Raw genomic sequence first — 14,813 nt, 5'->3', positions numbered from 1 at the left:
CTGTGAAGTAGAACGTCCGGTATTATCTTTGTTATCTTGATAGGCCTTCTACTAAACACTTCTGTAGGTACAACATGTAATCTAAGTGATATTTCGTGGTAAACTGTTTGAGTGTACTTGAACTCTTTAAACATTGGAAGTCATCTCCAATACCTTGCTAGAAAATCTGGTAGGTACTGCATTGCTTCCACATGTATTAAGCGGTTTAAGTGCACTGACTAGCTTTAACCCTTTCACCATTTTAGAGAAAAATATTTTTCAATGGTTTTGAACCTTACGATTGAATCACTAAAAGTTCAAAATGATGATCCAACTGACCTACCACTCTGTCTCCTAGTTGTCTTGGAGGCGCTGGTGTGCCCGGAGATGGCTTACGTAGCCGATCTTCGGGGCAAACCCTCTCGCACATTGACGGTATCTGAGCACGCCGCCAACATAATTATAGTGAATGGCGACAGATGGACAGGCCTTCAAGTTCAAAAAAGTTCAAAATAATATGGCCACAATTCAACTGCCACCAGGAAAAGATGATAATTTGTTGCACTTGCCTGTACTTGAGCTCGGGCATCATGGCGATGCAGTGCCACTGCAGCTGCTCGGGCGTCATCTTCTTCATCTTGCTGAAGGACTGGTAGTGCATGCGGCGCAGCTCGCCGCCCCACTTCCACGCGCGCGCGTTGTAGTCGTAGATGCCGCCGATCCAGCGGCTGGCTTTCTCTGGAATTGATGAAAGATAGATGAAGATAGATAGAATAATAGTATTCTTACACCACATAAGACAAAAAAGAAAAAGAAAGAAATATACAAAAGATTAAGGCAATCTTATCGCAATAAAGCAAAGTAAAGGGAAAAATAATGTCCAGAATGAATTTATAGTCTCAGTTCGCTTCATTATCATCATCATCATTATCATTATAATCTCAGCCATAGGACGTCCACTGCTGAACATAGGCCTCCCCCAATGCTTTTCATTTTGCTCGGTTGGTAGCGGCCTGCGTCTAGCGCCTTCCTGCTACCTTTATGATGTCGTCGGTCCACCTTGTGGGTGGACGTCTCACGCTGCGTTTTCCGGTACGCGGCCTCCACTCCAGAACCTTGCTGCCCCATCGGCCGTCAGTTCTGCGTACTATGTGCCCTGCCCATTGCCACTTCAGCTTGCTAATCCGTCGGGCTATGTCAGCGACTTTAGTTCGTTTACGGATTCAGTTCAGTACGCTTAACATAAACCAATATTAACCACGATGGAATTTAATAACATGCATGCATTATGTCATTTCAAGTATACTCGCACTAGATTACTGGGTATATCTTATCTACATCAAGCCTGTTTTAGTATGCTGACTAGAAATGTAGAATAGAGTTGGATTTAAGAGTCATTTCACTGACCTACGGTGGGTTTATTGAGGTAGTTCCTCAAGTTCCGGTCCTCCCATCGCGCTGGCACTGAAAGGTTGCTGTCCCGGTCCTGTAACAATTAAATTTTACAATTCACTTTCACATAAAAATAGTATCATTGAGACTAAATGAAACGCACAGGAAATAAAATTGTATTTATTTTCTTTACTCGCGGAAAGTCTGATGATTTCTTCAATAAATCAGTCGCGAAAGCATGACTAAGATGAAATCAAACGGATTTTCACCGAGTAATTGGTGGCGATTCATCACGATGACATTATGAGCGACGGCGGCTCTGGCTACTTTAGAGCTGCCATAATTTAGTTCGCGACAAACATTGTGAAGTGAAGACCTTGAGCTGCTAAACTGTTACATGGGATGATCGATGTGACGGGACTATGACCTATATTTTACAATCACAATATTGTTTCTAAGCATTAATATGAATGGTAAAGTATTATTAGTCTCGTTTTGAATTATGCTTCGTTTGATCTTATACATTTGAAAACGAATATTACTAATTATTATTAAAGAAAGTAGCTCATGTTTTATAATGTTTATTAACAAATTTATGTTAGGGACATGAATTTGAATATGCTCATATTCACACATTTGATGAATCGATGATGCTGATTTAATGTACGCGGTGAAGTCATCATAACACTGTTCAATTGCCAACTGTCCCACTTCTGGGCATGTGTTTATTTGCCATTTCTAAAGAACCGCTTCTTTGTCAACTTAGCGACACTCAATAGTAATTCTTAGAACTGCTAAAGAATTCATTCCAGCAATGTCAACCTCGCTCTACATATTTAATGGAAGATTGTATATTTTCTAAAATTTGTATGGGTACTTGAACTTTTTCAATGTAGGTTCAATATAATAATAAATCGGATATAAAGTTTATCATCAACTTTTACGAGTATTACCTACTTACTACATTTTAAGTAAATACTCGTAAACGCGTGTACAATCTTGGAGAACTGCATTTTAAAGATACCTACATTATTATTACTATGTATTAATATTTATTCAAATATTAGGTAATGGGTTGGCGTGTTGAATGCCAAGGTGTGAAATGGTTGTTGGCATAATTTATGCCAATGACGACTGTATCAGTAAATAATTTGTTTGAATAATGAATAATTAACCTTTTCGCTCATCATTTCGTTTACTCACCGACCTAACGTTATAGTATGAGATCCCGCTATACAACGACCTTCACCGAGATGCTTATTTGATGAAACATATTTTATATTCAATTTAACATGTCAATAATTATATTGCTTAAGGGTTGCCTAATAAATTTCAGTCCAGGATATGATTAATTAATCATTAAAAAAAGATTTTTTTTTAAATATTTCATCGGTTTGACTATTAAACAAACTCCATACCAATCGAAAGTATGAAGCCCATAGAATATGCAAACGTTAGGTTGCCTATTCTTTTCCAGTCATAACTCTCGGGTTGCCAGGTATAAACAGGTAAATTGATAGAGCATTTTGCAACGGTCTGATAATTTAATCAAATTTAAATGAAAATAAAGATTATTTCATTATGAACACGGTGGTATAGGGTTGCCTGCGAAAAATCAGTCCTGAATGACGGTTGTCGAATTTTGTAAAGTGAAATTAAAACTGAAAGGTGACATTTTTCGAGTAGTTGGCAACATTTGGGAAAGACGAGTTGTATGAGACGTTTGTGTGTCTTGTCAAGAGGTGTCGCTTGGGTGAAGAAATTTCTCCAGTGTTGCCATGCTTTGGGAGATTTGGTCCAAAAATGTCGAAAGTGGAAATAACGACTTCCGGTCAAAAATTTGGATGACGCCTCCTGCAAAAGGGTCGTGCAAATGATATTTGACCATTTTCATCTCGATCACCTGGCAACATTGGCAGCTACGGGGAAAAGTATTTTTTTCGACATGGGTGTCTTTAAAGTTAAGAACGGACAGAAGGAGATATGGCAGAAAATATCCAAAAATGGGGTTTGGTCGGTTATACGACCCAGATTATGGGAAAAATCCGAAAATTAAGAAAATCAAGATGGCGACCGAGTGAGCGGTCATTTTGTAAAAAAGTTTCAGATTTCTGATTTTTCGAATGCATTTTTTGGGCAGTTGGCAACATTTGGGAAAGTCGAGTTGTATAGAGCGATTACGTAGTTTGCTAAGGAGTATCGTTTGGAAAAACAACATTTTCCAATGTTGCCATAGTACTTTGAAAGATTTGGTCAAAACATGTAAAAAATGGAAATAACGACTTTTGGTCCAAAAATTGGATGACGCCTCCTGCAAATAGGTCAAACTAATGACATTTGACTATTTTTATCTCGATTACCTGGCAACACTGGCAGTTACGGGGTCACAAAATTTTGGAACTTGGGTGGTTTTAAGGAATTGTTTCACGGGATTGGTTTAAGTTAGAAAAAAAGTAAAAATGGGTTTCGGCGCGGAAAATGGTCTAGATTAAGCGAAAAATGCAATAAGTATGGCAACACTGGAAAATGTTGTTTTTCCAAACGATACTCCTCAGCAAACTACGTAATCGCTCTATACAACTCGACTTTCCCAAATGTTGCCAACTGCCCAAAAAATGCATTTGAAAAATCAGAAATCTGAAACTTTTTACAAAATGGCCGCTCACTCGGTCGCCATCTTGATTTTCTGATTTTTCGGATTTTTCCCATAATCTGGGTCGTATAACCGACCAAACCCCATTTTTGGATATTTTCTGCCATATCTCCTTCTGTCCGTTCTTAACTTTAAAGACACCCATGTCGAAAAAAATACTTTTCCCCGTAGCTGCCAATGTTGCCAGGTGATCGAGATGAAAATGGTCAAATATCATTTGCACGACCCTTTTGCAGGAGGCGTCATCCAAATTTTTGACCGGAAGTCGTTATTTCCACTTTCGACATTTTTGGACCAAATCTCCCAAAGCATGGCAACACTGGAGAAATTTCTTCACCCAAGCGACACCTCTTGACAAGACACACAAACGTCTCATACAACTCGTCTTTCCCAAATGTTGCCAACTACTCGAAAAATGTCACCTTTCAGTTTTAATTTCACTTTACAAAATTCGACAACCGTCATTCAGGACTGATTTTTCGCAGGCAACCCTATACCACCGTGTTCATAATGAAATAATCTTTATTTTCATTTAAATTTGATTAAATTATCAGACCGTTGCAAAATGCTCTATCAATTTACCTGTTTATACCTGGCAACCCGAGAGTTATGACTGGAAAAGAATAGGCAACCTAACGTTTGCATATTCTATGGGCTTCATACTTTCGATTGGTATGGAGTTTGTTTAATAGTCAAACCGATGAAATATTAAAAAAAAAATCTTTTTTTAATGATTAATTAATCATATCCTGGACTGAAATTTATTAGGCAACCCTTAAGCAATATAATTATTGACATGTTAAATTAAATATAAAATATGTTTCATCAAATAAGCATCTCGGTGAAGGTCGTTGTATAGCGGGATCTTAGACTATTAGTGTTAAAATACAATGTTTGGATTACGCACTACTTCAGTTTGCTGTTTGCTATGTGACTTAGAACTGGAGAATCTGTGCCAGTCTCCTATTGTTGACTTGTCGCGACGTTACTCAGCCAATGCGCCTAGTTAAAATTATGAATTAGAATAACACAATATAACTAGTAAAGCCTGAAAATTAATAAATGTTTATCAAACGATCTAATAGAAGCATAACATTCAAAGTAATATGTGTTCAAAGTAAACATTTTAAATACTAGACATTTCAATTTGTAGATCATTCCTTGAACATCGTAATACATAATCGTTCGTTCGTTTCAGCCAAATGACGTCCACTGCTGGACAAAGGCCTCCCCCAAGGTTTTCCACAATGAACGGTCCTGCGCTGCCCGCATCCAGGCTCCTCCCGCGACCTTTACCAGATCGTCGGTCCACCTAGTAGGAGGCCTGCCCACGCTACGTTTTCCAGCCCGTGGTCGCCACTCGAGAACTTTCCTGCCCCAACGGCCATCGTCTCTACGAGCTATGTGCCCCGCCCACTGCCACTTGATTTTAGCAATTCTGCGAGCTATGTCGGTTACTTTGGTTCTCCTACGGATCTCCTCATTTCTGATTCGATCACGCAGGGAAACTCCGAGCATAGCCCATATACATAATAACATCTGCGAATCCATTCTGTCGAGTTGGAAAATTCAAAGAAACCGTATCGGATCCATCAATCTCGGTTCTATTAGCGGGCATTTTACAATCAATATAATATTTTATCCGGGCAGAAACGGGCCGTGTCATAAGAGCGATAAATCTCTGGCGAAATCGGCGCGTTTCCAACGAATGCGTGGGCTCGCCCTGTAATAGTGTTATAGGAATTACGAAAGGTTAGGGCAGTCTTGGAAAATCTATCAACAATTGAAATACTTAACCACATAATAAACAATCTAGATATTGTTTAATGATTAGTTCTACTAAGATGTTGGCTCATGCATAGAGATAGAATTTGGTCTAATATTGGTAGAAATAGTCGTTAAAGAATACACGAACTCTACGTATAATGTAATTGAGATTTGTTGGTTTAGTGTTTGGGGATAGATTCGTTAAGGTCTTGTGATGGTGCTACGAGTAATGTTTAAGGTCAAGACGATGTTGACTCTTCTCGCGTGTGACAGCTACTGTATGCTCTTGCGCAGTAACAGCAAATGTTTGTGGTTTTGCATTTTTATAGGTGTGGAAGGTTACGTTGTAATGTTGATTTATTAGAGATACAACTTCTTGTCCCCCATTTAATTTAAAATTTTAATTTATTTGGAATATAATTAATTATGTTGTCATTATTTTTATAGCCAGCAAGCTTATGCCGATCGAAATTCCAGTAGTTGCAAAAAAAGCACGCAAATCTCCAGACTGCTTTAAAAAAACCAGCCCACATTACCTAGATTCTATAATAGCGCGGAGATTAACGACTAAAATATTTAGACGTCTCCACCGCGATTGGGAAATAAACTAGTTCTTTGAATGCGGTTACATAAAGCTGTTCAAAGAGCCGCTCAATGTCAAGGTGAGAACAACGCGTGCAGAATTCGTTAATGTCTAGATGTGGCGCCGGCCGGCGGGGAGCCGGCATCTAGACAGTTGCTGCTATTATTACCGAATTAGTTCTTCAACAGCTTAATTAGTAATCTGTTTAAAATCTTTTTTGAGTTGTGAACATATTAAAATACTTAAATGTTGAAGATGGTCTCTTAATATTAAAACTCCCTGGAAAGTTTAAAATTAAATTTTGACTAAAGGTTTTCTTTGAATTTCTTGTTTTCTGGAATTTAGAATGATGCTAAACAGTCTTCGTGATTTTATTAAACCCTGCATAATTGGCTGTCCACAAGTAAGATTAAATCCATAAACTCGTTATTTTGCATGTATAAACGGATACATAAATGGCAAAGGTGTAACTTTTCAATTAGCACGTTTAATTCTAGGTTAACTCCAGCCGCCCGCGACGATTTGCCTCGACTCTAAACCACTCAGACACTAGTAATTAAATTCCTTGAGGCTATGCAATTAATAAAGAGTTCAGTATGCATGAAATTGAATGTTTACTATGCTAGATACACTCCTACAAGCAGAAGTGACAGGGACAGTTGTGAAATGTTTAATTTATTTACAAATAAAGTAAAAGGGATTCATACTTCACTGTCAGACCGATTTTAGCTTTAGTGCGATCAATTTTCTTGAGATAGGTACAGAAGCCAAAGGCTTTATACCTGTACTTGCCTACTAATTCGTTCATTTCAAAAGTTTACATTACAATTTACAAGTCTCATTTTAATCAAAACGTTTGTGTCTGGCTGATGTCTAATCTCACTTCCTAATCATGATAAATCTCGGTATTTCTGCACAGCCTCGTCTGTTCCGGTTTAACCGTCCGGAGAGAGTTATGCACCCATCGTAGAGTCTAACAGCAAAAGTATTTTCACCCTTATTTATATGGCAATAAAGAAAAACAATTAGGATTCTTGGTGCTGCCTATCCGAAGAGTACAAGCCTAGATGATTGGAACCACCTGTGCGCTTGCTGGTTAGAAATGGGTTGTTCAATACACGCGTTGCGGGAATGCAATACAGAAAGTATGTTGATGAATGAAACCGTTTCAATGGGAGGTTGTTACAGAATACTGGGTATCAGCAATTTTATTAGTCTTTGATTGAGATTTGATGATTTGAATATTGATTTCTAAAGTTTTTAGACAGATGGCGAAATGTATGGAGAGATTTAAAAGCTCCCTACCGTTGTGATATATTTTGGTACAGATCATCATCGTAAATAAATAAGTTTACGAAGTTGAAAATATTTTTGCGTATAATTTATAACGGTAACCTACTTACCTACTACAATATTATTTCAATTTTATTACTAGTTTATTTTACGGTGGTGATAAAAGAGTAATAAATTGATGTTGATAGTGAGATCCACAAGTGGGCGATAAAATGCTTTTTTGCACATAAACTGAAATCCTATGTTGTGCAATGTTTTATTTTGCAGTATTTTGAAAAATACGTAAGAGTGTGTAAGAAATATTCTTGCTCTACACGAGTGAAACCTCAAAGGGTTTAAAAATGCTGCAGTATTTCATCAATTAATCTACTATGCTTAGGACCGGTTCGGTAAATTATATTCCACGTAAAGAGAAAATTATAGGTGTAAAAAAGCTCTAGCTAAGAGTATCTCTCACGGGATTCTTATATTGGCACCTGTTTAGAATTTTCAAGTGGTGTTAGTTTCCCCGGTAGTGTTACAGATCAGTTATAACAGATAGTCGTATTTTTTTTTTTTTTTTTTTTTTTTTTTTTTTTTTTTTTTTTTTTACTATGCACCTCTGACGTATGCATATCAGAGCCTTTTTTATTATGTAGTTTTCAATTTTTTATCTGGTGTGTTTTTAAGAGTTTTAGTTTTGATTTTTTACCAGTGTTTATTGTCTTGAAATTTTGTTTAATGTAATTTTTATTTTATTTAGTTTTCTGAAGGATACTAAGTTAAATTTTTCGTTTTATCTATTTTATTCAAAATATGCCAAATAGGTTTTCTTTTCTTTTGTTTCTTGCTTGTTTTGATTCGCAATGATCAGTTTCAGGACTTCTTTCAAAGTTACATTTTAAGTTTTGTTTTAATTTCTAGGTTAAGTTTGCAGGTTTTTCTTTAAATTGTTTTTCTAATCTGTTTTAAAAATTTGCCCATCTGTACACTTTTCTTGAATGTTCTTCTAGAGTAATCTCATATTACTTAGATAACATTGGTGTTATTTTGTTTTTATGTGTGCGCCTTTATGCTATAGTGTTCAGAGTGAGCTTTGATTTCAAATAGTTCTAATTTTCTCATGAAATTGTCTTCTATTTGATTAATTTTTGATAATTTTGAATTAAATACTGTTTCTTTTCCGAATTCAAATTTACATGCCAAAAGTGTGTAGTAGGAATTTTGAATTTTTCCAATTAACCGACTTTTCAACTTAATATTGTGTTTTCCTTTTTCAGAGTTGCAGCGACGATCGAGGCAGTTGGCGACCAGGTAAGTTGCGAGCTGGATGGAGTTATCGCCCGGGGCAACCTTAGCAGTACGCCACTGTGGATCTGGCCAACGCATCCCACCGCCTGCGCACTGGGCAGTCATTGCTGAATGCGTTGTGTTGGACGTGCTCCGCTTTAGCTCGCTGACAGTTCCGGCACGACGGTGCCCCGCCAGCGAGCTTCTCGGCGCAGTCGGTGCTAAGGTGTGGCCCTCCACAGTGGCTGCAGACATCCGCGGGCTCCGCGCAGAATCGCTTGCTGTGGCCGTAACCCAGACACTTGGTGCACTGCACCAGCGGTGACTGGTCGGCCACTCGGATGTGCTGCAAGTCGATGTGCACGGTTCCCGCCTCAGTCGCTCTCTGCCAGATTGCCGGCGATACGCTCACAACTATATGGTGGGTATGGGGGTTTCTGGCCTTCTTTTTATAGCGTATCTGGGCGCGGTCCTCCCCTTCGCGGAGTTCATGAAAAATGCCCCTGTTCTGATTTCTCAGAGCCTTCAGGACGTCTTCGTCGCTGTTAAGCAACAAGACGTCCTTCAGGACTAGGAGCGGGTCCTTATTTTTCATGTCCTCCGCGACTAGGAGGCCCCCGTCTTCGATTCTTGCCTTCACCTTCCTCCTTTCCTCCTCCGAGCTACACCCCATAATTATCTTCTGGTCCTTTGCCTTCCTTATCCGATCAACCTTTACCCATCCCTCCTTGGCGTTGACGGCGTCCCTGACCTTCCGCAGCACCTCCTCCCCTGTCTCCATCGCGTCCTTAGACGTGACCACGATGGAGTGCAGGGCCGACCTAACAGGCAGGCGCTGCTGTCCGGGCACGGACGCCGCGACGCTGGCATAGGTAGGTTGCCCACTATTTGCTCTATGTTTCTCTGCCTCTTCCTTAATCTCATCGAGTTTCTTGCTATTCTCCAGCAGGAGTCTCCGGTTCTCCCTTATTTCAGCTAGTATTCCGTCCTCCTCCTCTCTACTTTCCCTTTCCCTATCCGCTTCCTTCTCTTTTACAGGTTCAGGCTCGGCCACCTTCTTCGCCGGAGCCTTCCCCTTCCTCTCCATCTCTGCCTCCTTCACCAGCTGATACAGCCGATCCAGGGCCTGCGTGACGTCGGTCTTGATGTCACCGCGCAGGTTTCTGGCTGTGCCAAGGGACATCTTGGCCTTCTGCAGGCAGGCCCTGGCTTCGGCTGCTCTTTCCTTAATTGCAGTTGCGGGCAGCTTGGGTGAGCTCGCCGACGCTGCCTCCACGGAAGCCCGGCGCACTGGCGCGGGTTTCTTGGGGGCCTTCGGGGGCTCGGCCTGCGGCGGGGTTGAGTCGGAGCCAGAAGAAAGCCCAGCTTTCCCTGTCTCCCACTCGCCGACGCTGCGTCTCACCCTCCCTGCCCTCCTGATAGGTGGAGACTCAGGAGACTTCTGCTGGACTTCGTCACTGTTCCTCTTAGCCGGCGTCCTGAAGCCGAACATGACGTCAGAGGTGCGCGTCGCCTAAAGTGTGGTACAGTATAATCAAAAGTCCGTATGACCGCGTTAAAATAAAATAAAAGTTTGTAGAAGTTGTATAAATAAAATTGTATAAAATGTAAAAATAAAAACAGTCTTATTTCCCTTTTCAGGTACTCGTCGGTCCGGGTGGCGGACGTTGTGGCTCCCGGTAAGTCAGATGTGTGTATGTCTATTATTAAATATGTGTCTTTTCTTTTGCAGGTACCGTTTGCAGCAACGTCGCTTCCAGAGGCGGTCAAATAGATTTTTTCGTCACAGTTAAATTAGTTAACTGGTCGAAATTACCTAATACTACTTAAAACTAAACTCTATTTGCCTTCAAAGTATCACTAAGCAACAATACCACTCGAAACCGGTCGATCCGCGAAATAAAAATTTTGGCCCCAACGAAAGTCTACCTCCCTAGACACAAAAGGGTGGGTGGGCGGGAAAATTTTTAAACTTCCTGTCGTCGGATCCCTACAAACGGGGTGTCTATGGATAGGGCTCGCCGAGACGAACACGATAAGACGATAAACGTCGGGGGTGGCCCTAGAAAATTTTGAAAATGACGCCCAAAAACCGTCTCAGATGTTACCCAAAACACTAAAGACCGCCAAAAAAGCAGAATTTAGTATGGAGCGGTGTCAATCGGACGTCAGGGGGATGCTAAACCGAAAGGGGTGAGTCTATTAAAGCGAAAGAATTTTGAAAATCGGACCAAAAATGACAAAGTTACAAAATTTAGTATGGAAATTTTCTAAGTCTAAATTAAAAATACAAAAAATTTAATAAATTCGCGAAATGAAATCGTAGGGGTCTCAAAATGGTACTGGCGTGTCGGCAAAAATTTGGCGCTCAAAATGATGTACAATACCTATAGGTGCGCTATTATTTTCTAGAAATTAGAGTTGATTTTAGGTTTTGTCGAGCTCCACCAAGTAACCTCGGTTCGGTCAAATTTGGAGTAGGTTTTTCCAAATTTCCAAACTTCCTGTCGTCGGATCCCTACAAACGGGGTGTCTATGGATAGGGCTCGCCGAGACGAACACGATAAGACGATAAACGTCGGGGGTGGCCCTAGAAAATTTTGAAAATGACGCCCAAAAACCGTCTCAGATGTTACCCAAAACACTAAAGACCGCCAAAAAAGCAGAATTTAGTATGGAGCGGTGTCAATCGGACGTCAGGGGGATGCTAAACCGAAAGGGGTGAGTCTATTAAAGCGAAAGAATTTTGAAAATCGGACCAAAAATGACAAAGTTACAAAATTTAGTATGGAAATTTTCTAAGTCTAAATTAAAAATACAAAAAATTTAATAAATTCGCGAAATGAAATCGTAGGGGTCTCAAAATGGTACTGGCGTGTCGGCAAAAATTTGGCGCTCAAAATGATGTACAATACCTATAGGTGCGCTATTATTTTCTAGAAATTAGAGTTGATTTTAGGTTTTGTCGAGCTCCACCAAGTAACCTCGGTTCGGTCAAATTTGGAGTAGGTTTTTCCAAATTTCCAAACTTCCTGTCGTCGGATCCCTACAAACGGGGTGTCTATGGATAGGGCTCGCCGAGACGAACACGATAAGACGATAAACGTCGGGGGTGGCCCTAGAAAATTTTGAAAATGACGCCCAAAAACCGTCTCAGATGTTACCCAAAACACTAAAGACCGCCAAAAAAGCAGAATTTAGTATGGAGCGGTGTCAATCGGACGTCAGGGGGATGCTAAACCGAAAGGGGTGAGTCTATTAAAGCGAAAGAATTTTGAAAATCGGACCAAAAATGACAAAGTTACAAAATTTAGTATGGAAATTTTCTAAGTCTAAATTAAAAATACAAAAAATTTAATAAATTCGCGAAATGAAATCGTAGGGGTCTCAAAATGGTACTGGCGTGTCGGCAAAAATTTGGCGCTCAAAATGATGTACAATACCTATAGGTGCGCTATTATTTTCTAGAAATTAGAGTTAGATAGTCGTATTAGGTGTGTTCAGTGTATGCACGCTGCATCGCTGCGACCGTCAGACGACGGTAAATGGGTCACGTTCCTTGCAATTACTTTCCGTGGACGTGGCTTGTTTTAAAATTAAATTAAATCATGGTAAACATCATATTTTTCTTTGTATGCAGTCGTGACATAAGTTTTTTTAGTATGTTGTAATGCATTTTTTACAAAGTAATGTTGTTGTATTCTTACAAGGACATGAACAGCTCTTTTAAAAAAAAATAACCGTCTCCATTTCTTCAAGACCTTTTTGCACCGCCCAATATTTTATTAGGAGTATCTAAACTTTCTTCAACCCATGATTCCATTTTATATGGATATATAACAACAAAACAAATAAATAAAGTTATAAGATTTATTACAGTCTATTTCAAGCAGTAATCAATGTAAAGTGCTTAGTGAATTGTGTTTCCCATTGTAATTAGCAAAAAGCTCCTCGGTCATAAATCAAGTTGCCGTTCAGAGCCACGAGATGGCGCGTGATTGTTCAATTACAGCGGGAACAAGTTTATCACTTGGATCAAAGGAGAAAAACGATTAAAATTGAAGCAGCTACCAGGATTGCTTGCCTTATATTAACTTTACTCCGTCTTGTTTGGAGACAACTTGCCGATGAAGAAAGTGATTAGTTGTGATTTGTCTCAGAATAATTTTGTAATAAGTTAATTTTGCTTGGTTTTGTGTAATTTTATTGATGTTTCATAACAAAATATATGCCAAAATATATTATTCTAAATTGTCCCCTTGAAAAATTGTAAATACACAAACAAGAGAACATTGGAACTCCAACTGTGAGTGAAGACTGGGCGTTAACGTCAGTAAGGGATTATCTCGAAAACATAAATATTATTGCACAAACTTGAATTTACAATGTCGCTCTATTTTTATTCAGGTCTGATTTATTTTTTTCAAACCTTCGTCTCAAATATTTTAGTTACAATTATGTATCTCTGGTAATTATCTCTTTACATTGTACTTTTTTCGGTGATTTGTTGTGTGAAAGTTTAATAAAACTTTTAGAGAATCAAACATTTTGAGTTTAGTCATCACAAATGTCACAAATGATCATCATTCTCTAACATGAGTGCAAAATGCAAAGCAAAGCATGCAAAAGCATTCCGAAAACTAACAAATGCTTGGTAAAGCCAGCAACTGGATGCAATAAATCTCCATCAAACGCAGTGCAGACACACAGATAGACGACGAACGACGGGCGACTGTCAGGGCCGGTGAAAAGAGGCCTAGCTGTCGATGGTACACGTAGTTTGTGACTCTATTTATGGCAAATGCATGAGAAAAGTGTCGATCTTAAGTTTAACAATTGTGTATTACCAGAGCTTTTCGTTGTAATAAAACTTGCCGACTTTGCTCTACCTACATTTTTGTTCAACCCAGACACTAATTCAGCGATCGAGTGGAAAAAGGTGGTTTAAAAAAACACAGAGAAAATAAAATGTATGTAATTAAAGTAAACATTCTACCTATAAAATTATTTTCAATTAATATTGTAACTTGTACAATCAACAGGCCTGGTGGTAATTACAATAAATAACGTCTAGTTTCCGATCAATCTCGCTGTAGGTGCGGCTGTTCGACCGTAAATAAACATTTTAAGAAGATGGATGAGGGAAATTGTTTTAGAAAACTCAGTCAAGGCTGACGGAGCGTGCTATCGAATCTGAGTATGTAGTAGGGTAGACTGGGTACGGTTGTAACAGGGTACAGTTGTAACAACTCGAATGTTATCGGTAGGTGAGAGGTACAAAGGGAAGACAATTTAGGCTCTATGAACTTGTCGCCCGTATACCCTTCCCTTTGTACCTCTCACCTACCGAGCAACGGTCGAGTACAAACATACCCTGTTACAACTGTACCCAATCTCCCCTAATTAAAAGAGTGATTCAGTCACATGTTGCTATTAGTTTAGGCGATAGATCAACAAGTTCAGCGTCTCCGAGGCCGCTTGGCCGGCCTCCAAGAGTCCACTTTCATCTTTCACTGTTCTGTTAAACCTCAAATTAGTTGGCGGATATTCGCCGCGAATGCTGAGGTCACGTAGGAATAGGAACCATCTGTTCGCGATGTTTTGATTACCTACTTAGGAAATACGCCGCGGAAACGATACTTCAATGTTGAGGTTAAATGTCCTTTCCAGATTTCGGTTTAAGGGGATATTTTTAATTCTCAGAAACTGGAACGTTGAAATACCTAAGTATGTAATGAAAAGAGGTTTGAAATATTAATAAAATTCGATTTTCATCTAAGTTTTTGCGGTAGATGTTGGTTCCCTTACTCGTATTACGTGAAATTATTGCCTTTCTGATATTTCTATCAATTTATCACAATCTTTCTCCTTGAGGTT

At 39.4% G+C, this 14,813-nt stretch overlaps 1 protein-coding gene across 2 annotated transcripts in view; it reads right to left on the bottom strand.

Annotated features, from left to right (window-relative positions):
• Positions 1-14,813, bottom strand: part of LOC135071260 (uncharacterized) — a 152,091-nt gene that overhangs the window by 5,015 nt on the left and 132,263 nt on the right. For both annotated transcript variants that reach the window (XM_063965049.1, XM_063965048.1), the window contains exons 4-5: positions 1,387-1,465; positions 549-717 (exon numbers count right to left, since the gene is read on the bottom strand). In XM_063965049.1, coding sequence (XP_063821119.1) covers positions 549-717; positions 1,387-1,465 — 248 coding nt within the window. The remainder of the gene's footprint in view (positions 1-548; positions 718-1,386; positions 1,466-14,813) is intronic.

This window comes from Ostrinia nubilalis, chromosome 4 (assembly GCF_963855985.1).
Source record: "Ostrinia nubilalis chromosome 4, ilOstNubi1.1, whole genome shotgun sequence".
Taxonomy (NCBI): domain Eukaryota; kingdom Metazoa; phylum Arthropoda; class Insecta; order Lepidoptera; family Crambidae; genus Ostrinia; species Ostrinia nubilalis.
Note: the sequence above shows the minus strand (reverse complement) of the source record. Positions and strands in the feature narration are given on the sequence as shown.